This window comes from Corvus moneduloides, chromosome 12, assembly GCF_009650955.1.
Source record: "Corvus moneduloides isolate bCorMon1 chromosome 12, bCorMon1.pri, whole genome shotgun sequence".
NCBI classification, from domain to species: domain Eukaryota; kingdom Metazoa; phylum Chordata; class Aves; order Passeriformes; family Corvidae; genus Corvus; species Corvus moneduloides.
The window spans coordinates 9,142,496-9,165,577 of record NC_045487.1 but is presented as its reverse complement, the minus strand read 5'-3'; the positions used below and the strand labels follow the sequence as shown (position 1 = coordinate 9,165,577).

General features: G+C 39.3%; 1 protein-coding gene across 2 annotated transcripts in view; it reads left to right on the top strand.

Annotated features, from left to right (window-relative positions):
- Window positions 1-23,082, top strand: part of SMPD3 (sphingomyelin phosphodiesterase 3) — a 104,716-nt gene that overhangs the window by 58,113 nt on the left and 23,521 nt on the right. For both annotated transcript variants that reach the window (XM_032121713.1, XM_032121714.1), the window contains one exon: window positions 10,463-12,083. In XM_032121713.1, coding sequence (XP_031977604.1) covers window positions 10,752-12,083 — 1,332 coding nt within the window. In that variant the 5' untranslated portion in view covers window positions 10,463-10,751. The remainder of the gene's footprint in view (window positions 1-10,462; window positions 12,084-23,082) is intronic.

The window sequence follows — 23,082 nt, the reverse complement described above, 5'->3', positions numbered from 1 at the left end:
TTTCCCAGTATGCATTTGCTTCACTAATGCAAATTTGTCTCGGGGAGCAGTCCTACTAAAGGCAATGTAGGAGTAAAAGCCATGGCCAACAAAGGGTATCTCTACCTGCAATACTCAAGTAAATGTATGTCCTGAAAAGTGTAGCACAGACTAGGGGCATCCAGCAGAAGCAGAAATGCAACTAATAGCTAATAAGGATAATTAAAAAAAGAAACCCAAACATTTGTGTTTTATCAGTGGAGCTGTACCATTCAAGACATGGACTCTTGGCTCTTGGTATGTGACAATTTCAGCTGTGTAGTGGGGATCAGATAACCCAAAGCCACAGAGATTACCAGTATCAGAAATATTTCTTTTCACAATTTACACCTTTTTCCTTGGCATTTCTTTGCTACATGCAGGATATAATGCAAACTTAGTCTGAAATATGATTTTCATTTCAGTGCTGAAGAGCTTCACTTCCAAGAACACAGCATTCAATATATGAAAGCCTGCTTTTCTATTAAAGACAATTGAATTTTTAGAAATGTATTTCTGCTCTGCAAAATGACTCTTAAAAATTGAATTCTGAAGTGAATCATAGGGCAAAATGAGTTTATTTAATAGCAGGACAAGACTATGCTGCTTTGGAAAATGTAGTGAAAGTCTCTACAGTTTAGGCATTGCTATTGACAATTCTTCTGTGTGGATGCTGTACTGTTTAGCAGTTGCATAAACCTAATAATTTACACAGATATTTTACATGTCTCTTTGAAAATAATGGACTGCACAGTTAGTCCAAAGAATGAAACAAACTTGACAAATACGTCTATGCAGGTCTTGTGAAACCAAACCCTTATTTTACTTGCTGTGGTAGAATTGGTTGTGCAGCATTTACTAAAACCACCCTTTTTAAAATAAGTTTGTTTCTTGCACTGTGAATATGCACCAGAGATATGGTAAAAAAAAAAAAAAAGGGTTTTCTGACCATATTTGGACCAAATTTTAATGCACTCCCATTTTTTACCCCCCTGAAACAGCAGTATATATCAGTGGTATCTTCTTGCTGAACCATTCTAACAGTAAAGCTTACCTGAGTGGGTAAAAGCAGCAATAAGATCTAGAATGTTTGCTTTGCATCCTGAAACTAATACTGATATCAATTTGTTTATACTGGAGATGGGTCCAGGCCTATTTTGGAGTCATCGCTTCTGATTCTCTACAGTTTTATTTGGACTGAGATCTGATTTAACTTGTTTTATATTCTAGTATATGAAAATAGTATGTAGGGAAAGCCATGCATGAAAATCTAATCTGGAAATACCACGCGTTCGTGCGCACAGCTTCTGGTTATTTATTAAGGAGCAGCTGTCTCAATTAAAGATTTTATTTTTGGTCGCAATAAAAAACTTGTAACAGTTTGACTCAGTAGACATTTTTAAAAGCATATTAAATATTTAAACAAATTTTGTTCTGCTGATGGCTAAGAGAAGCATCTGGTGTACCTCATTTGTTGGTGATCACATAAGAGCACTGAAGAGGGTCTTTTTAGATGTAAACACTCTGTCCCTCTTGCTCCTTCTGGATATAGCAAACTTACTGATTTCATTCTAGCTCCAAGAGTGAAAGAAAATGGGGTGTAAAATGAACTATCTGTAGATAGCCCTGATCTTTACAAATACATTTAATAACAGAAAAAAACACATACATTTACTGTATTTTTAAGGAAAATAAAAGCCCACAGAATAGTGAGGTGAACTTTGTATCCATATATGCATACCCCACTAAAGTAGCTGCTCATTTTCACTCATTCCTGGCTTTTATCCTTTTAGATTTTTGTCAGATTCTATTACTAGATTATGCTGCTCACTTGATTTGGAAGTGGTAGAATGCTGGGTATTCAGCATAGCTTCTCTTGTTTCTTTTCTAAACATGGACTACTTTGATTAACAACAACACAGTTTGATATTTCAGGTGTGTTATGGATTAAGTATGTATTTTGTCTACTACAAAAAATGAGATTACCTTTTAGTCTTGTTTTTCCACAGAGCTACAAAAACTTCTGGCTCAGAAATAAGATTCCCCTCTCCTTATTCCACGTCAAATTTTGTGTTCACTTTTTCCTACCAAGTTCTTTCCCAACTGATGCACAAAAGCAGTGATGTCTGAAAGAGTAGAAATCTCTGATATCTGGAACCTGAAATGTTGAAAGTGTCCAGGCATAAGCCAGGATCTGTTCTGCCAGCAGAAAATATGGGAGACTCTTGGGCAATTTAGTGTAGAATGCCAGAAACCTGGTTCTTATCAGGCAATGTCAGCAGACTTCAAAGGATGCTTTGTGACTGAACATTGCTTCCTGTGCTCTAACAGTGAGGCATCCAGAACAGACTGAGCATATTCCCAGTTTGTTAGGACATCTTGGAAGGCAAAGAGGAAGGATCAGCATTTTCTGTGTAATGCAATGGTTAATAAAAAGTGAAGGACGATTTAGGATGAGTGAGAAACATATTGCAATCCTTCTGTTTTGCATTCTTGTGAGAGTTAAAAAGATTTTTTTTAAGAATGCCATTTTGGTGGCAAACACGTTTCAAAAAAACGGTGCAGGGTTGTGGTGTTCCACCCTGAAGGGAAGGGAAGCCCCCAAGATTTGTAGATGTCCGTGGTTGAAAAGGAACTGCAAATGTCAGAGGCTTTTAAAAGAACAGTTTTATTGGCAAATTATACACTTGGCATGGAAATTGGTATTTTAGTCCCTTATCTTCTCATGTAAACATAGTGGTGGATTTTGAGTAAAGGGTAAGGTGAAAGAGAGAGGGAGAGAAAGAAAGATCACCAGTGCTGCCTCCAGCATTGATCCAGGATGTGCACACCTGGGCTTTGTGGAGGTATGTTTTTATAGGTAAGTTTTCCCCACCCTGGAGGCAGCTTTCTCACTTTCTGTGCAGGCGGTTACAATGTGCAGTTCATTCTTCTTGGCCTATCTGGAAATGGGTCAGAGCCCCTTGGGGGTCAGGGGTGGTCTTGTTTTCCTCCTACTGACCCGGCCTTTGGTCCATGTCTGCTTCTTGACCTCAATCCTGTGGCTGTGCTATGTTGTGCTTATTCCCAGGACCCAGAACAAGGATATTTGTCCCAGAAAAGTTCTGCCCTACCTCCCTTGTGGCCCCTTCTCCAGCCCCATCCCATTGTTTCTCACAGCATGTCCTTGCCAGCACTCCCTGTTGGCTCTTTGGCTCTCTGGCCATCAGTGGTTGAGATGTGCAATCAGCCCCTTGTCCCAGGTCTTCTGCAAGGGTGTCTCTACAAACGTGCAGCAGCAGTGTGTGCAGTGAGTAAGCAGATTCTTGGCATGGGTCTTATTAGGGATCCCTGTTCTCCCAGAGCTGCCCAGCCTAACAAAGAGTAGCGTGTTACTCCGGAGTAGCCAGTGGAATTGTCATAGTTAGAACAAGTCATGAGGCTTCTGAGAATAAACCTGCCCAACATCTTCTCTCTGCTTTCTTAGGGGTTGTTTTAAGACAAGTCACCACACAGATTATGTGGTTTTAAATAATTTATTCTTGAGTATTTGACAGATTAGTAGCTTTGTAATATCTGAGCTAAATTTAGCTATGCTTTATGTAAAGATGGCAACAAGTATTCTTTTAGAGTGCTAAGTGATTGGATGGGATAATTAAAAAATCACATATTACTTTCTGCCTTCTTCTATGTCTCACTCTGTAAGAAGAAAATATGAGAGGATTGGCATGCTTTAGTCTACCAGTGTATTACAATGAAACAAATTTACAAATAAGTAAACATAATATTTTTCCTTGAATTTGCTATCACATTTGAAAAGCTGCAGGTGTAGAGTCCTCAGGGTTGTTTTTTTTTGTTGGTATATTTTTTCATTTTGGAAAGAGAATTTTAATAGACGTATGTTTGGCTGTTTGAAAATATGCAACAAAAATACTCAGCCAATCTCGGAGCAATGTGACTGTAAAAAGCTTGAGTGTGAGTTCTTCCATTTTTGTCCAAGTGTCTTGACACAGTAGCAAGTTTTGGGGGAAAGACTCAGTATTTATGTGTGGAGTTTTGAGTAGTGCTGATGTTTTTATGATTACCACCATACAGTTAGGTCTCTGGGTCCTGGGGAAATATGCCTTTGTCAGTAGAGTTGGAAACACTTAAGGGGTCTAGTCTTGGGGTTTCCATGAAGACTTATCCAAGTTACAAATGCTCTGCTTTTCCAATTTTCCTTAAGTAGAACAGGAATAAACATACTTTAATTTTCTTTATAAGGGTACCTGTGTTTTAATTCAGTCACATTGTATTTTAATTTCCTTTATAAAGTATTTTGAGAATTGTAGGTAAGCATTTTTTGTAGAGGAACAGGTATTTATTGGCAGGAATTTGTCTTGGATTTGCTATAGGTTAAGGTAACTTTTCTTTGGCACCTTTAAGAACAATTTCAACAGTATAAAAATATCCACTCTGGGGAAAAATGATTACTTTATACTTCTATTGAGCTGTCTTGGACTAACCAGAAGCCTGGAGGCTCAAAGTGCTGCTTGAAAAAGTACAGCTTTTCCTTTTACAGGGAGTCTGTGCCCCCTGACAATTTATGGGCAAGGCATGGCTGCAGTCAGGCCTCTGTAGGATTTAGATGGTGAAAGATGAGTAGGAAAAATTTTATCTCCACTTCCGTCCTGTGCACCTAAAGCCAGTATTGTTCCATCTCACTGAGTTTTGTTAAACAAACCATCTACAAAGATCAGATTTATTTAGCCATTATTGAGTTACTCCAGCTCCTGTAAAATACAAGGCTAAAGCACACTAAAAGGTGATTTTGTAAATAGAGCCATTCTGTTTCTGTTGTATAAACAGAGCTTAGTGTCACAGATTCATACTTTTGTAGGCTACAGTTGTCTCACTACTGAAGTTCACCAAATAAGGTCTCAAAATAGAGAATGTTTAGCTTTCCAGGTACTGAGTGAGATCACCAAGTGGTCAGATGAACTTTTTTTTTTGTCTAAATCTTGCCTGATAGCAAAGCTTTTCTGAAAACCTAGAGCTCTCTGTATTTGCTGTTATTTTCAGCCATCAATATGCTATTGATTCTACTTCTTACCAGTTCCCAAGGCCATAAATAGGAATAGATAATTTGGAAATATGTGATTGTCTCCTGTAGAAGAAGAGGCAGTTCTGCTGCTTAGGATTTTTTTGTATGAATTCTGAAGTAGTTACTCAAACAATGCACTCAAATTTACGTCTTAAAGTAATGTCCTTGGAGATCAGAACTGACATTGGTTGTTGTTACTTAGTTTGCATAACCACGATATTTTTAGAGGCATTTGTGGCATTGGCCCTTCTAAAATACAACAGAAACTGTCAGTCTGCTTCTATTTCCACTGAAATAAAAATAATTGAAGAAAGTTTATGGAGTCCAGATTTTTAGACGTGTCTTCATGCCCTCCTGTGAAGTAGAACTAAATGCCCTTGTAAAAAGTTCCCACATGGCTCATATTTGATTAGTTAGCTGATGTTCACAGGCTGGCAATGGTGCACTCACAGACAGCAACAGAATGCACAAAGCTTTGGAGGTATATTTTAGAATTTGGAGTTGGATTGGTGAAGTTTTCTGGGCTTGGGATAGGCCTCCAGGCAGCAATTAGTACAGCTGGTGTGTAAACATAGCATTCACTGCTGGGAGTGCCATTTGTATGTGCAAAGTAAAGAATAAACCTCTCTCCTAGGCTTGAGAGATGTGATGTGTCCCTTCTGTGTTAATGGCTCTGGATGTAAGTTTTAAGCAAGTGTAATCTGTTGTGTCAGGGTGGACTCAGTGTTGCTTGCAGGAATATGAAAGCTGGCTTATTTCTACAATAATAGCATTCAGCTTCAATTTTTCATCCATTTTGAAAGAAAGAATGGACAAAACTGTCATGTTTTTAATGCTTTTCAATGGATTGTAATTGTTTAGACTTTTTTTTAACCTGTGTTTCCACACATTAACATAATTGAATTTATATTTTTTATTAAGTTTAAAACATAGCCCAATTTATTTAGGTAGCAGAAGGTGTGTGGGTATGGTTTTTGGCCTAGGAATATGATCTGGGACTACCAAATTCAGATGACTTGCTTTTGGCCCACATAACTGTAAAGCTCAGAGCAAGTTTTATGGTGTGATCATAAACAAATTTTCAGCACTTTGAGAGAAAAGCTCCCATTTGTGGTGAGGTGGTACATAGGGCACCAGACCAGCCCAGTTTCTCTGCAGCTGCAGCCAATCTTTTCTCATATGAAGGGGATGACTCCCACTCACACTGTCCTTTTGGTGACCAGAGGTACCGTGGTCACTATTGATCCAGCTCCACCAGGCTGGGCTCCAGCACTGAGTGACCAATGGACTCCTAGCCCTGGTTCAGGTCCCTTAAACTGCCCAGGCTGTGGTTACTAGCAGCACCATATCTCCTTCAATGTATAGCTTTTAGAGAAATTCAGAGAGAGGCATCACTGAGATTCCAAGGACTCCTTTCGAAAATTTAGCCCAAGTACTTGATACCTCCTTGTTTTGAACAGAGATTGCATCATCACAAGTCTACTCCCTAAATATGCCAGCGGCTTGAGCAGCTCCCTGAACTTGTTGGGGTGCTTGGGGTTTTTTTTCTGCACACATGTACTTAACTGCTGACATCACTGGTATTCAGTGAGACTTGTAACTTCACACTTCTTAATATTTTATTTTTTACAGGTTAGTTCAATTAAGTTGGACATCTTGTTTATACTGGCTTCTTGCCTGATGGCAGCCTATGGACAGAAGAGACAAGCTGCAGAGCAGCATGGCAGAATTTGATTACCTTCTCTAGAAAGAAGGGAGAGAGCTTAGGCAGAAACTGGTAAATGAACATTGCAATGGCAAGTCTGCAAAAACATTTTCCTCCTTCCCTTCTCATCCTGCCAAATCCTTAGTTTGAATGGTTCTGCTTTATTCATCAGTATGAGTGATTCACCAAATTCAGCTCCTCATACCAAAGAGGATCCATGTTTTTACTGGTTTTGCTAAGATTTTCCTAAGCTGTAAATTGTTATTGATTTAAGTGGAAGTTAAGGTGAGCCAATAAGTTCTACTTAAATTCCTTTAGCCTGCATTGTGAATTCCTTCATGGAATGAGTCCCGCCAGGATGACAGGATTTCAGTTAAAACAGGCTGTGAAGTGATCACAAGGGAACAAGAGAAGATCTTCATTAGAGCCACTGACCCCTTGAGATAGCTGCATCTCTGTAATTACAGTCAGGTAATCAAGCATGGAAAGCAGTTCATGTGGTTTTGGCCTTTTGGAGTAGGTTTTTTTTTCCAGAAGGTTAGTTAGCTGTTGAACTAGACTCTAATTAAAAGCATGCATAAGAATAATCAGGGGAAAAACACTGAATAAAGGAAGGAAGATTTTATGAAGTGTGTCTGGGAGGAAAACCAGATGAGAACAACGAGGAAAGCAAAAATTAAGTTGTGGTTTGTCTTATAAGCCTGCATGATGTGAGAGCCTGAGTGAGAATTCCCTCAGTTATCTCAGATCTTCATTTCACCTGTGCTCAGTTACAAACTCTAATTTTTGCTGTTTCACATGGTGTAGTGGGACCATTTTTGTAAGATTTTTTTTTTCTCTGATTCAAACGATAATGGCAATAAGGAAATCCAGAAACAAAAAACCAGCCTAAATGATCTGCTTTCCTAGAATTCATTTTTAGATAAATATTGCTATAGCTTTCAATGGAGACCAACTGTCAGGATTCAAGAGAAACTAGTTTTAATGAATATATGTAAATTATTATGTGAAGTTCCCCATAGGGTAACTTTCCAAATCAGTTAGTCACTTCAGCAGTTTTATTCTATTTTAAAAGAAATAACTGTTCTGCCAGTGATTTACTTATAGTTTTAAAAAGACAGTTGATATTACTATCACCTTTGAAGAAATTGTAGTTGTCTGAATTTGAAAGTGTATTTTAGTTTCTAAGCAAAAGGAAGTTAAAACTTTTCTGACCGTTTCTAGACTGTTCTCATAACCTTATTATTGCAAGATTTGTTGTTGTCCTTCTGTTTCTCTTATCACTTGTTGACTTGTATTGTCCTTTATTTAGTTTGCAAGCGATGCTGGAGCTAGAAGCATCTCTTTTGATCTATGATGTCTCTAGCATACCTCTGGGCATAATTATAATCATAAAAATCTTTGAAACCTTTCTGCCTGATGTCTTGTTATCACTAAAGTTGAGATGTTCTATACTGCCACTATAAAAAAAAAATTAAATAAAGTCTATTTTTAGCCTTCAAACACTCACAAAGTAATAAAAACAATGAAACAAGACTGCAGTTTACGTCTTTGTAGCATACAAAAATATCTGTTTCATTGCAATATCTTAAATTCTCCCTTAATCTCTCAAACCCCTATGAATAAAGCATTGGATTACCAAGTAATACCCTTCATCACAAGGAATTAGGCACTTTAGCTTTAGGCTCCATCTAAACCGTTGCATTAGGAGAGATGTTACTGACGTCATGTTTCCAAGTTCCTGTTGACTCACATGGTGCCTTCCCTCACCCTTTAAGATTTTGTTGAGATAAAATCTGTCTCTCATGACACTCTTAATTTTCTTTTTTTGGATGTCTTTGAGGCACTGGCATGCACAGGATTTTCTAGCAAGGAGTAGGAAACTTAGTTCCTGTTTGTGCAAGTGCCAGTGAGTCTGCAACAGAGCTTTGACAAGTTTGTGATTGCCTTCATCTGTAAGTTTAATGAGTCAGAATAATAATTTTCTTGCAAGAAGAGGGTGTTTAATTAAGACCTTGATGTGTCTATGTCTTCTCTCTGCAATATGCAATAATTTAAAGGACATCCAGCTAATGATTCCCTCTTCCCTTTTGTCCAGCTATTATATTTTAAAACTTGCTGTGGTATCAGAGTTTTTGTACTTCTGTGTCATGAGTTGTGGGAATTCTATTAGAATTTATGGAACAAAATGCATGGAATACAAGTGTGTACTCAAATCATTATTGCCTCCTCACTTCAGCAGGCTGGCACTGAGGAATGCTGCTGGCACCTGGTCAAAAACTCTCCTGATTTTGAAAGATACTCTCCCTTTTTAAGGCAGAGGAAATGTAGGAGTCTCCAATGTGGTCTTGAACCGTAATTCAGCCTTTAGTGTTTACAAAGAATCACATTAGTGCTAAAAGTTGTTAAAACAAATCTCAGTCCGAACCAATTTGCTTCATGACATGGGCTGTGCAATCTTATCCCATGAAAAGAATTGTGATTGCATTAATTTTTCTTTCATTTTTACAAATACACACGATAGTATGTTGGATCTACAGTAAGCATGAATTCCTTTTATGTAGTATGTCCCCATAATCTGGATAATTGCTTTTGTGAAGCTGTTTTAGTTGGGTATTTCATGGCTTGCTGGACAGCTTTATCTTGTAGATTTATCTTGTAGATTTTTGATACTGCAGTCCATAACAGAACTGGCAAGAGTTGTGTTGAATTGACTTTTTTAAATTTTTTTTTTTTACTTCAGCACATCACCAAGCAGGCATTGACTGCTCTATCTACAAAACTGTCACTTGATGTCATGTTCCCCAGGGAGTTGTAATATCCTGTCACCATATACTCAAGAAAACACCTATAGGAGACCTAACTAGGCAATTTTTTTATGGATCCATTGTGCTTCTGCATTTTTTCTGGTGTGTTATTTTAAAATAGTAAAAGTCAAATTAACCTTATATTCTGCAACACTACTACACCTTTCACTAGGAAGGTAGTTAGCCTGAAAGTTGAAATACAAGGTTTGCAGTCTGTCCTCACTTCACAGATCCCAAACACAATGTTCTGTTTACCCTTGGCACTGCTGTAAACAAGAATCTTTCTGGTCTGCTGAGTGATTATGTAAATAGGGCTTTTATAAAGCATTTTAAGCACCCAGTAGAACAGAGTAACTTCTTTAGATTTTTTCTTTTCTAATGGTAATTACATAATTGGAGAGGTTTTGGGTTATTTTTTTCTATCTGATATGTAGATGCCAGAGTCTCCTATGAGCATTTTAACTGAAGAATCCTAAAAATCATTCAGGAAAACAAATCTCCCAGTCTCCCCGCTATTATCAGCATCCCAAAATGCCTTTGGCAATGAGTAAATGCCGAACATTTGTTATTTGGCACTTGACTTGTCCCTTATTTCTTTGAACTCAAACATGTTGCATAAGATTGGTAAAATTATGCTAAGCTAATAATTGAAACAAACCGAAAAACCCCCAAATCCTCCCTTGATCCAATCTTTCCAATTTCCATCTAAATACACTATATATATATACATTATCTATATAATATACATAATGTATTATATAATACATTATATAATAGGCCTTTAATTGTTGTGAGAAAAACACAATCTGCTTTAAACTTCCAGTAAGTGTTACTTAAACTTCCAATATGTTTTGTCTTTTGTTTCTACAGATTTCTGTTTTGCCTCTGGAGAGTTTCATTATGGCAGCCCCCAGTGAACAATGACATCCTTTGACAAATACAGATGCCAAAAAGCCAGACGAAAACAGTGGCCTTGTTTCATTTTTACTCCAACACAGTGAAATGGTGCTCTTAAAATTTTGTTATTGACTCTCACTGGAAAAAAAACAAACTCCTGACTGGACCTTTCTTCCCTGACCCCTCTCCCAGTGTTCTTATGGATGCTTGACAGAGTGACATCATGTAGTAGGCCCTGAAGTGTTGTCATAACTGAGTTGCAATGGTTTTATACACTTCTCCATTTCCCAACAGCTTTCTGTCAGTTCTGCATTCTTTTTCTTGGGGCCTGATTTTCCCATGTTACTGGCTAGCAGACAGGCTCGTGGGCTCTTTTGTTCCAACCACCTATGAAAAACGTCAAAGAGCAGATGACCCATGCTATTTTCATGCACTCTGCATCATTATTACCACTCCCATCTACTTGGCACTCTTGGTAGCCTCTCTTCCTTTTGCTCTGATTGGCTTCTTGCTCTGGTTCCCGCTCCAGTCAGCCAGAAGGCCCTATATCTACTCCAGACTGAAAGACAAGAACCATGCCAATGGAGCCACACTGCTCACTGAATGGAAGGCTGCAGGGAGTGGGAAAAGCTTCTGCTTTGGCAGTGCCAATGTTTGTCTGCTGCCCGATTCTCTGGCAAGATTTAATAACATTTTCAACACACAGGCCAGGGCTAAAGAGATTGGCCGGAGGATCCGGAATGGGGCGAGCAGGCCACAGATTAAAATATACATAGATTCTCCTACCAACACCTCCATCAGTGCAGCGAGTTTCAGCAGCCTGGTCTCCCCCCAGGCTGGAGATAACCGTACTGTTAATGCTGGCATCAAAAGGACAACATCAATGGAGTATAAAGGAGACAATTGTGGCTCAAACAACGGCGAGGAGAGCAGAGAAGATAAAGGCGGAAGTGGAGAGCCACATGAGGGAGAAGAAAACACTTGCATTGTCCGTATCAATGGAGAGGAGAATGGCCACATGTCAGACACGGAAACAGACACCATCAATGGCCAGGCTCGTGCCAGCGGCCCAGCAGAGCCCTCACTGGAAGGTGATGCAGAGATCTCGAAAACACCAAACCACAAACAGAAGGAAGGAGATTCTGGGAGTTTAGATAGCTGCTCTGCCTCACGAGAGTCCCTAGTCAAAGTGCGTGTTGGAGATGGTACAGTGGACCAGAGCACTGTCAACAACAAGCTCCTCTACAAAGCTTCAATCATGAAGAAGACTTCAGTGCGGAAAAAGAAACACACAGATGAGACCTTTGATCATGAGATCTCTGCTTTCTTCCCTGCCAACCTGGACTTTCTGTGCTTGCAGGAAGTGTTTGACAAAAGAGCTGCAGAGAAATTGAAAGAGCAGCTCCATCACTATTTTGAATACATTGTCTATGATGTTGGGGTCTACAGCTGCCATGGCTGCTGTAGCTTTAAGTTTGTGAACAGTGGTCTACTTTTTGCCAGCCGCTATCCTGTTATGGATGCTGCCTATCACTGTTACCCCAATGGAAGAGGAATGGACTCCTTGGCTTCCAAGGGAGCCTTGTTTCTCAAGGTAAGAGGCTTTTTGAAGCTGTAAATATTGACTGTACATGTGACAAGTTATAAAGTTACATTGTTTTCTCATTTCTTTAGACCTCAAAGAGGCAATATTCAGATTGAGATTTCCTGGTATAACCTAATGGGTTATTGATATAACCATATATGGATTTGTGGCCTGTGTTAAAATGATGGATGTGTGTGAAATAATGATGGACTTTTGGAGGCAGAACTCAAGTATAATTTCAAGACTCAAAATTTGAAGTGGTTTTCATGAATTTCTTTACAGAAATCTTTGTAATAAAATGCGTAGATTCTAAGCTTCATAACGTGAGTACAGTACAATGGGCATTACTGTTGGAAACCAGCTTGTGCTCGTTGTGTGTTTGTCTGGCAATCAAAAGACAATCAAAAGTCTAAATGTCAGTATAATAAAACTGAAAGAATTGCAGTGACATGTATGGCTACGCTGCTCTTTTGCTTGCAAAAGAATTAGTAAGGAGAGATATGAAGAAGAGTAAACAAGACAAACGTGCCTGGGACACTGGGGAGTGCAGAGCTTTTTTGCTTCATTAACACAATTTACTTAAATTAACTAATGGTAGAGAGAACAGGAAGCCTGAGGTTATATGTCTGTAAATCATGAAAAGCAGAAATGAAAGTCTGCATGCAATGATTTGCTTTTCCAAGACTAGTAGCTGTTTATGCTTGATTCTTGGGAGAATCTGGCTGTGCTTTTTCTGAACTGGAACATGGGCTCTTCTAATTTAATCAAGAATCAAAACATTTTGCCAGAGATCCAAGTCTGTAGGCCCAAACCTAGAAAGATCTGAAAATCTCCAGAATACTGAATTTCAGATTTTGTGATTTTGTCACTGTTTGGAATGGGTTTGACTAACTAATACCTGAACATCTTTTCTAATATTGGCAAAGTACATCAGATGCTCAAATTATATGTTCTTTCTAGTCACAAGTCTTCAACAAAAGGCATTAAGAGCCGTTAAGGATATGGATTGTGAATAAGGATCAGTGGGAGGCTTTGTACCCCATCTGTAGTTTTTAAACAAAGCAAAAACTTTTGGTACTGTGGCTTGTGTAAAAAAAACCCCACCCAAATATTAGATTTTTAGGTCTGATAATAGTTCAGTATTTCATATACGTTTGACATAGAGAAAAGCCAATCCCTATCTGAATACAGGTTTCCAAAAACTGGGTCTAAGCTCTCTATGTTGCACTCTTATGTGTTTCTAATCAGCAACAATTTATTTTTTCATCATAAATTGCTGCAAGCAGAAAATGAACATAGATGTTGTGCAGTATAAATATTTCTGGGGTCACAAAGACTACCCTTGAACATATGCATATATGGGGGATTAAGAGATTAAAACCAATCTGTTTTTAACTGCCCATTGCTGTGTCATTGATTTGCCACCCTGCTAGGCAGGCTGCAATGTCTCCATTTCTCTTGCAGAAAATTAAACCTCTTTTCAAGATTCCACTGGGATGATGAACTTAATTATGGATCCAAGTTGTTAAATAATGTTACAGTTGAGCAGAGAATAGAGGCCAATTATTATGAAGTTCCAAAGATGACTCCATTCTTTTAAATATAACAGAATTCTGCCCAGCCATAAGAATATTTTTCCTCCTGTCTGTGTCATTCTGATGTAGGTTCTTCATACCTAAAATATTTTTCATTCTGAGTTAAGTCTATCTTGACATGAATTTACTTTCTATCCTAATTGTACATTAAATGACCAGTTGTACATAGGTCATTTCTTTGATGACAGCAACAACATAAAGTAGGAATAATTATTTAATTTTGTCTTTGAAATAAGGTAGGTTTAGAGGTTGTTTTTCTTGATGTGGTGCTTAATCAGCAGCTCAGTGGGTGTGGACTCCGGAGACAAAAACTACATACAATAAATAAAAGCCTGGTTTATTTTTGAAGTCAGGGAGAATCAATGCACTAACCTTCAGAAGCCTTGAGCTCTTCCACTGGGGTAGCAGGAAGCTGGCAGAGGGGATCAGAGCTCTGGTTGGCAGGTGTTGTTCTGGCCAGTACTCTGCCATTCCCAATGGACAGCCCATCTCCCTGCTTCCAGGTGGGACTTTTACTGGCTCTTACAGAATTTTGAATGTGTGTAATTCCAGCCAGACCTACATTAGAGTTTCTCTGGTTTTGAAGAAAGCAAGAGAGCCTTGCAGAACAAGAGTGTCCTAATTGCTTCCCACTCCATAGTGGCATGGAGCTGAGTCTCTGTCCGATGCAAACCCTGGGTTTTTAAGTTCCTGATTCCTGTGGAATGCAGCGTTCCCATTTCTGAAGTAGAAAAGGCATCAATTGAGTTTTGTTTTGGAAGGATTCTTATGAGGACTGTTCCCCTTACACAGCTTCCATATCTGAGTAAAGGAGCAGTTGTTCTCTGTGCTGATTAAAAGCCAAAAGTTGTGGAAAGCAGTTGAGGGGAGAAGACTCACATGTTTTGAAGATATGGATAAAGCCAGTTAGTGTTTCCACTCACGGGAAGGATGAATCCTTTATTCCAATTATTCTGAACCTTAAGAAAGACCCAGCTCTAAATTCAGAAGAACATTCAGAGAAAGAATCTGATTAATGTTTAATAAGTATGATTGTCTCCTTGCTACAAATATAACTGTTAAGGAGATAAATTAAAGGTCTCAGAACTAAATATTTGAAGAAAGTTGAAATAATTTGAAAATGACAAAACTGCTTAGGGGGACTCTGTCACAAAACAGATCCCTACTGCCCTGGTTCAAGTGTTTTGCACGTTTTTTTGCTTTTGAATGGGTCCTGTTTCCAGTGAATAAGAAATGATTTTCCACTGCCCTCATCTTCCCTGCCCTGTCTTCACTATCTATATTGTAAAGTTCAGGTAGAGATTTGGAGGGATTTGAGAGATTTGCTTAGTCATACAAAATTATTTTACCTGAGAGACTTACAGAGCTCAAGGATTATTATTATTAGTAGCTGTAATAACAATCAGCTCTTACCTACAGCTTTTCATTCCTACATCTCAGAGTGCATGATGAAGAAAGGTCAATATCTGCTTAATAGAAGGGGAAACTAAAGTACAGGAAGGTAAAGTGATTTGATTGTGGCTTAACACCTAGGGTGTCACAACCAAGGAGCCAAGCTGGAAGTTACAGAGGCTTTTAATGCTGTTTCATGCTGCATAACAGCTATATGGAGACCTCTGCCTCTGTTCTCCTCCTAAGGTTGTCTCCCACAAAAGGTGCTACTGCTGGCATTTTCCTGACAGAGGTCAGACTGGTTTTTCCATCTGTTTATGCTGATGCTTTCCAGGTCAGGATAAAGACATGAGAATGACGTAGTTGTGAGGAGCTATTGTGTGAAGTCCATTTTCTGCAAGGCTGGAGGATTAATTTGCATTTAGCACTTGGAACTCCTCAAACTCTACTAGTGTTTCTAACTCCAATCTGAGGGTCTCATTGGCATATAAGAGAAACACAGTCACAGAAAAAAGCAGCATATATGAAGGGGGAAAATGTCACATCCAAGTTACAGTTTCATGTCTGAAGTGTTAAACCATTGTTCCTAGTTGCCATTAAAGACTCGGAGGAGAAGTTAGCAAATACAGAAATCATCCAATCCATTTTCATACTTTGACAGTCTGGGCCCTTGGGAGACTCTGCCGTGACTCTCTGTTCTAGCGTAGCATTTCACATTAATTTAAAACGCCAAAGAGAAGAGCCCTTGAGTCTCTTTGTAGGTTTTATAACTCCCATTGTCTCTGCTGCTGCTCTGCTGCAGATAGAGGTGGGAAGTGGGACTGGTGCAGATGCTGTGCTGGTGACTGGCTCTGAAGAGCTGGCTTGGACAGGTCTGTCTGTAACGTGGGGCAGATTGCAGTGGCCTCAGCTCCTCTGCAGCTGCTGGTTTGACACACACATAATCTTAATGCACCGTGGGTTTGATGGATTTAAAGGGAGTTATAAAATACGCATCCTTTTCAGAAACTGGATGTTGATTTTACAAATCAACATTGTCAAATCAAGTTTAAAAGGTGTCAATGAGTGCTGAGCAGAAATTGTGTAATGCATCACCTGTCTGTAATTTACTAGAAGGTGTCAAAATGTCAACATCCTTCTTTAGACAGAGGATTTAGTGTGGAGCCTTAGCTATGCTCTACCATGGATGCTGTGTAAGTTTTGGACAGTAATGCAACAAAACTGGAAAGCATCATTAACTTGACCTGGTGAGTTTGTCCATGTTTTCCCAGGTGTAGCCATCTAATAAAAACTCACTTCTGCTGACAAAATTTGCCTCTCTTATCCTTAAATTGTAATAGTTGTAACTGTAATGTAAATCTGAGATATCCAAGAGATGTAGATGCACAGAGTAGGGAGGTGAGTGAAAGAGGCATCCTTCTCAAAATGGCTGTTAACTGAGAGAGAGGTTTTGAAGGCTTCTTCCTCCCAATGGGACTGGGAGATACAAAAGTATGTTGTGTAGAAGGCTGTTCTTCCTACTGTTCCTAGTAGGAAGCTATTCTGGGTTTTGGCATCTGCCAAGAGAGTCAGTTTTAGCAAAAATAAGAATTCTTAGTTAAAACACAGTATGCAAACATAATGCAAAACTACAGTCTGATGTGGGAAGTTTCAACAGTTAATAGTGTTCCTCAAAACCAAAAGGAAAAAGAATTTCTTGTGGATTTTGCTAAATTTCTGGAAGAACTTGTGTTTAATTAATATTAATTCCTAAGGTTATTAACAGATTTACTTTTCAAATTCTCTGAGAATGAAGGCTGTTCTCAGGGAGCACAGTAATTGTGCAGAGAACGTGTTATTATTCATTGCTTAAAGGAAACCTAGCAACCTTTGCTTTGTGTGCAAAGCTCAACTTGTTTTCCAAAGAGCTGATATGGTAGTAACAGATGGTAGAAGGAGCAGCGTCTCTGATTGTGAAACTGCTTAGAAGCACAATTTTTACTGTTCTCTCCTCTTGAGGAGCCTGCTTTGTGTGAGAAAATGAGGGTTCCCTGAATTAACCTCTGTGATTCTCCATTTTGATATTTCTGATGCCGGTGCATTTCGCTTGGGTAATGAAAGCTGCCTTTGCTGTCCCAAGCCAGCCCATGTGTGCTGCAGCTGGGACTGAAGGGGCAGCTGCTGAAGTTCCACGCTGTGTTGAGGGGAACCTTTTGGACCTCAGGAGTGCACAGGAAAGGGGAATGGCTGCTTTCTGACCCCAGTAAAAGAACACCTAGAGTTTTCAGTGGTTAGATTTCCTCATCCTTGATCAGTTGTCCAGTATCTACAGCTATCCCAAGATGTATAAAAGAAATGTCTAGTGCTGCTCATGCATTTATTTAGATTACTCTAAAGCTGTGACATTTAAGGCAGGAGGGTAACCTAAACATTTTCCATGTGCTGAGTTTCTGCTGTAAAATGTTAATGTAGGAATTGGATGGATTCCAATAAACTGACTGCCAATTTTTTAAAAAAAGAACAAAAAGACCCTACCATGGCACTGTACCATGTTCCTTCACTTTGATATAATTAATGTTATTAATCACAGTCCTTTCCCCCTTCATTAATGGGAACAAATAAAAACTGTTGTGCAGAATGAAATACAGATTTGAGAAAATGTGAGTTGTGGGCTTTATCCTCTTTAGAAAAGAAAGAGCCCTCCATTCGTGGCACCAGTTTATAGCCACTTTCCCTCACATATAAGCTGAATGAAGCCTTGCCAGATAACACATTCTGAGGTCATGGAACAGTAATTGTTGTCATGTGGCAGGTGGGAAAAATGGGATTCTGAAATAATCAAGTGCAAATGTAGCTAGAAAGAATTGCAGAGCACCAGACAATTTTGAGCTGACTTCTATAAAATTTTTAACTTCTTTAATATACTTAAATAACATGTTTATAATAATAAATTAGGGATTTAACTAATGTGTCTTCTTTAGGAGCTGCTACATATTTCTGAAGGCAAAAGGCAGAGCTGTTAAAGGACTGAAAATAAGATAGATCTTTTTGTACCATGTCTAAGCTAACCAAAAATACATCCTTCTTGGGAGCTATGACTAATCTAAGTCATCTCTGTGGGACAGGAATGTTTGAAGTGGGAATGGGAGCAGCTGCAAGTTCTCCTTGGCATCTTCTCTTAACAGTAACAGGAATGAAGACTTGGGCACAGAGTTTGACTGTTCCAGTCAGTTTCTTGATGCTGATTCTCCTGCTTGTATTGGAAATTTGCTGAAATTGGAAAAAAGTCCAGGAGCGGTAGATACAATTTGGAAGATTGCACAAATGTTGTACTGGAAAGAAAACAAACTGTATTTTCCATTTCTTTCTCTTCTCTTCCTCACTGTTTGCTCATTATAATTACATTGGATTACATAATGGCATCCCCAGTGCAGTGGAAACAGGGAGGACAAAGCCTGTTACCAGCACATCTCAGAGCACCCACCCCAGAGGCCTGAACCCGGAGTGTGTGTGGAAATACCACTCCTTGCACATGTGCAGTTGCTTTATCCACGGTAATTCAGTTGAATCTCAGGCTCTTTTTAAGGCAGCTTCCCCTGAACTTAAAGAATATTGGCTACATATGGTAAGATGAATATTTCTGTGGGAGTAAGTCACTGTCACATCGACTGTAAATTCTGTTTCTGTGCCCTGCACTTACTCTCTGTCTGGGGTGTTCTACTTCCAACACAAAGAGTTACTCAAGGCCCCTGTGCAGATGATGTTCTTTACAAATGCAATGTTCATGGTTTTGTTTTTAGGGAGAGAGGGTTTTTTTCCCTCAGATCATGCAGGGGTGCTTTCAGCCTGGTTAGTTTTTCTTCATAATATGACCATCTTTAGTGTGGTTCCTGTCATGACTGTGAATTAATTTCCTGTAGAGCTCTGTACTTTGGTGACTTACCCTCTTCAGAAGAGCAATGCAGGGAGCAGTACTATGGTTCATGTTTATTTCAGTGGTGAAATTGACACCTTCATGGTCATCTGAGCAGATGAAACGGATGGTTTTGCTCATTTACAGCCCAAGATGTGATTAAACTATACTGGCTGAAGCTAGGCCGTAGAGATCCCATCTGCCTGAAGGAGTCTCAGTGTTACAGGCAGGTTATTTACCTTTCCCAGATCTGTCTTTATTGGCCACACAGAGATTCTGGGGTGACAGACTTTGTGAGGAACTTCTTCCAGGAGTATGCCAAAATTTTAGCTCTCATACCAGGATTTGCTTCCCCTGCAGAGAGGGGCAGTGGTATATGCTTGGACTTTTATGTGAATAACTCCTTTGTTTTGGAGGGTACGCACTTAAGAAACTATCTACTTTATTTTGGATTTTTTTGAATGGCTCCCTCCTGGCAATATGAAGCCTCTAGAAAATGTCACTAAAGATTAAGTTCTACTGATAACAAATATTTTGGCTTTGTGTACATATTATTGGTCAGTATTTGAGACTCTAGACTGGTTCTTTAATCAAGTGAGATTTCTCATGCACAACTCAAATTTTTAACCATTAAAAGCATTTCCTTCCCAGCACTGGATGATTTACTAACACAGCAATGACCTGTTTGAAGCTGTTTTTCAAGGTGGTAAAGAAATGCCCCAGTCTCAAGGTAGCATTCCCATGGGTTTTGTTTAAGTATTCGTTGATGCTTTTCTTGACATCCAGATGTGATAAAATTGTTTTGCACTGCTGGAACAGATGTGTGTAAATATAAACTCTTAAGAGACAAGGTATTTGTCAAGCTTGCAGCTTTGTATACTTACTATGCTACCATATGGGAAACATGAGATGTGCAAGATTTCCAGTTAGCTCAGGAAATTCCCATGATAGCAAGCAGTGTGATTGAATTTAAAGTTATTTTCCCTTGCTGTAGCTCTAAAATTTCAGCTCTTGCTACCCATCAGTTTTCTTTTCCCTGTCAACAAGATTCTTTCTGCCATAACCTTGTTGGCTTGATTTCTTTCATGAGCAGTTTATTACCTGATCGCAGTCTCAGTGGAGGACAGACCACTCCTCAGTCATACAGGACAAGCTTTTGCAAAACAATTCTAGGAATATACCCATTGTTGCATAGCACAGCACAGTCCCAGTGTGGTCTCTCCAACAGATTGCACTAATGTGCCACGGCATTTAGATGAAATCTTTTAATAAAAAGTACTTGATGTCAAGTACTTTTGTGTGCTTGACACAGCCAGTACTTGGAAAACAAAAATTCAGAGTGATCAGTTTTGCACTTACTTATTTAATTTACAGATAGGGGACAAATATAAATATGTAGCAGCAGAAACTGGCATTTTGGATTCCAAACATACCCTTAGTAGGATTTCCCCCTTAAGGAAAAAAGTCTCTTTCCCATCTGTAATGAGCTTTTCATGCCCCCCTCCCAAGAGCAAACAAAATGTAGCGGTCAGTGGTGTAATAGGGATCTGAATCCACTCTTAGCTTCTCAATGTTTGACTAATTTGATTATTACAAACGTAGTGAGAAATGGAATTTATCTTGCATATTTCAGCATAATTTTGAAAAATGCTAATTTTTTATGTGAAAATTGTATAACTGGGACACCTTATTAAACCACAAATAGGTTCTCTCAGTTTTAATTTTCCTCTAGGTAACACTAGAGTTTAACAGGTTATCACATACCTTGTTCCTCCTGTAACAATTACCCAGTTTTAAAACATTGGGACCTTATATTTAGATATTATCTTCCTGTACATTTCCATACACACAGAAAAGCAGCTCGTGGCACAACTGAGACTGGCTGATGATTTTTAGAAAGCGGTATCTGAAGTAGGTCCCTGCAGAAGGATGATTCTATAAATGTGTTATTGACACACAGCTACCAATGTAGAGCAGCTGAGGTGAACTCAAGTCAGGCTTATGGTGACAGAGCCACTTTGGCTTATTTGTTTACATATACTTTCTTTGTATATGTGACTGTAGAAGTTTCTTCTGTGTTAAGCAGCTAAAATTATATTTGTGAAGTGCTGACTTGGTTTGGTGGAAGTAGAGCCTTCCTGCCAAGATCCACGTTGGAGGCTGAGCTGAAGGCTCAGTGTTGTCTTCCTGTGACGCTGCCACGTCGCTGCCCCGGCCGAGACACCACCATCTAATGTACCCTGGAAAATGCAACAGTCTGAAATAGCTACAGTACTTGGCCACACAAAAGAATGTTTTTATGCAGAATTATAGGGCTTGGAATATTTCAGAGGTCAAGTAGGTTTCCTGTCTGCACAACCCACAGTCCTTGTCCATCTGAGAAATACCAAATTAGACTGAATAAAGAGATTTTTCTTACAATTTTACTTCAGATCATATTTAATACAGTAGTGCCTCTATTGTAGCTGGGGAACTGACTAGGAGGCTGCAAAGGTATTTGTTTACTCTCCTAGGAGTTGTCACAAATATTTGCCTCCATTATGATTATACACCAAATATATTCTGTTTAGTGGTTTCCATCAGTACTGCCACTCAAAAGAAACTGCAAACCCCTAGAAGTTAAAAAAGCTGGAGGAAATGTGAAATCTGGGAGACGAGCTGCTTTGGATGCACTTCCATACTGGCACTTTCCAAGGAAATTCTAATTATGTTAAGGTCTTCAGCTCTTGCTTTTGAGCTTTATTTTTTTAATTAGCAGGGTGTTTATGAAAGCCCCTCTCCTTTCCCCATGGGACTGTGTGTTCCAGCAGAGCCCTGGGGCACCATCCCTGTGGGCATTTGTGGCGCTTAGCCCCCTCCATACAGCACAGCCAGGCTTTATCCTGGGCCATTTCTTGCCATTCTTTGAGAGCAAAAAATCCCAAGTCCATTTCAGCACAGATCTGTGCACACAGGCACACTGAACAATACATATTTATTTATGATTAATGGAAATTAGTGTGATCCTATACACAAGTTGGTTGAGGAGTACAAGGCCTTGTCAGGCACTCTATTAAGGCTGCACAGGAAATTCTAAAGCCAGTTTGAGTTGACTTCTTTTTCTCAATTGGGCTATAATTTATGTTTGGATGTTCAGCTTTTAGACTTAAATCTTTTATGCTTTTTGAATAGAAACACTGAAATGATTCCATCTACTTTAGTCAATGAGGGGATTATAAGGAGCACATTCCTGCTAAAAGGCAGAACACTTTATGTGCAGTATTTTCCTTCCAGGGTTATGGAGGATGACGTTGAGAGGCGTGTGACATCCACACTTGTCCTCTGCTGCAGGAGACACTGCACATTTGCAAACAAGTGGAGACTTTTTATAGTTTAGGATTTTTTTTGATTGTGTTGAAGAGAAGCCCTGGTTTTGAATTCCTAAGTTTGGAAAATACAGTTCATACACCTGCCTGTCCTAGACAGTAAAGGAAATAAACTGGTTTCCACTTTTCTACTGGAATGGCATATGTTGCATAAAAGAGTTGGAGAGAAAGCTGCTTATGATTCAGCAGTGACAATGAGATGTTCAGGCAGCCTGAGGGAGGAGGGAGAGGTCTGTGCAGTGCAGCTCCTGCAGCAGTCCCTGACAGCCATCCAGCAGAGCTGCCCATCCTCTGAGACTGCTGCAATCTTGTGAGTTCAGGAGAATCTCCTCCTGTGGGGGTGGATGCACCAGTGATTGCCTGCATTTTCCTTATCTCCCTCTGGCTCCCTGAAGCAGGTTAGCTGTATGAGAACAGCAATAAGAACACCATCAATAACTATTTGTAAAACTGTCTAAAAAAGGACTGAACAGACTGAGGACAGAATAATGCCAGTTGTTCATTACCTACTCCCCTGGCTGGCACAAACCCTCAAAGTTAACAAGGCATTGTTAAGTACAAATGACTTCTAAATTCACTTACTGCAAAGCCACCTTTTCAGTTATAAAATGAATCAGATGGTCCTTGAATACCTGAAAAACAAGAAAACCAACCAAGCTGACAAAATTGTGTCCATATGAAATGGAGCTCTGCTTGTTATTTAGAGGTGTCAGATAAAATTTGAGCCTAGCCTTGTGAAGCAGAGTCATCTGTGGCGGTGTTTT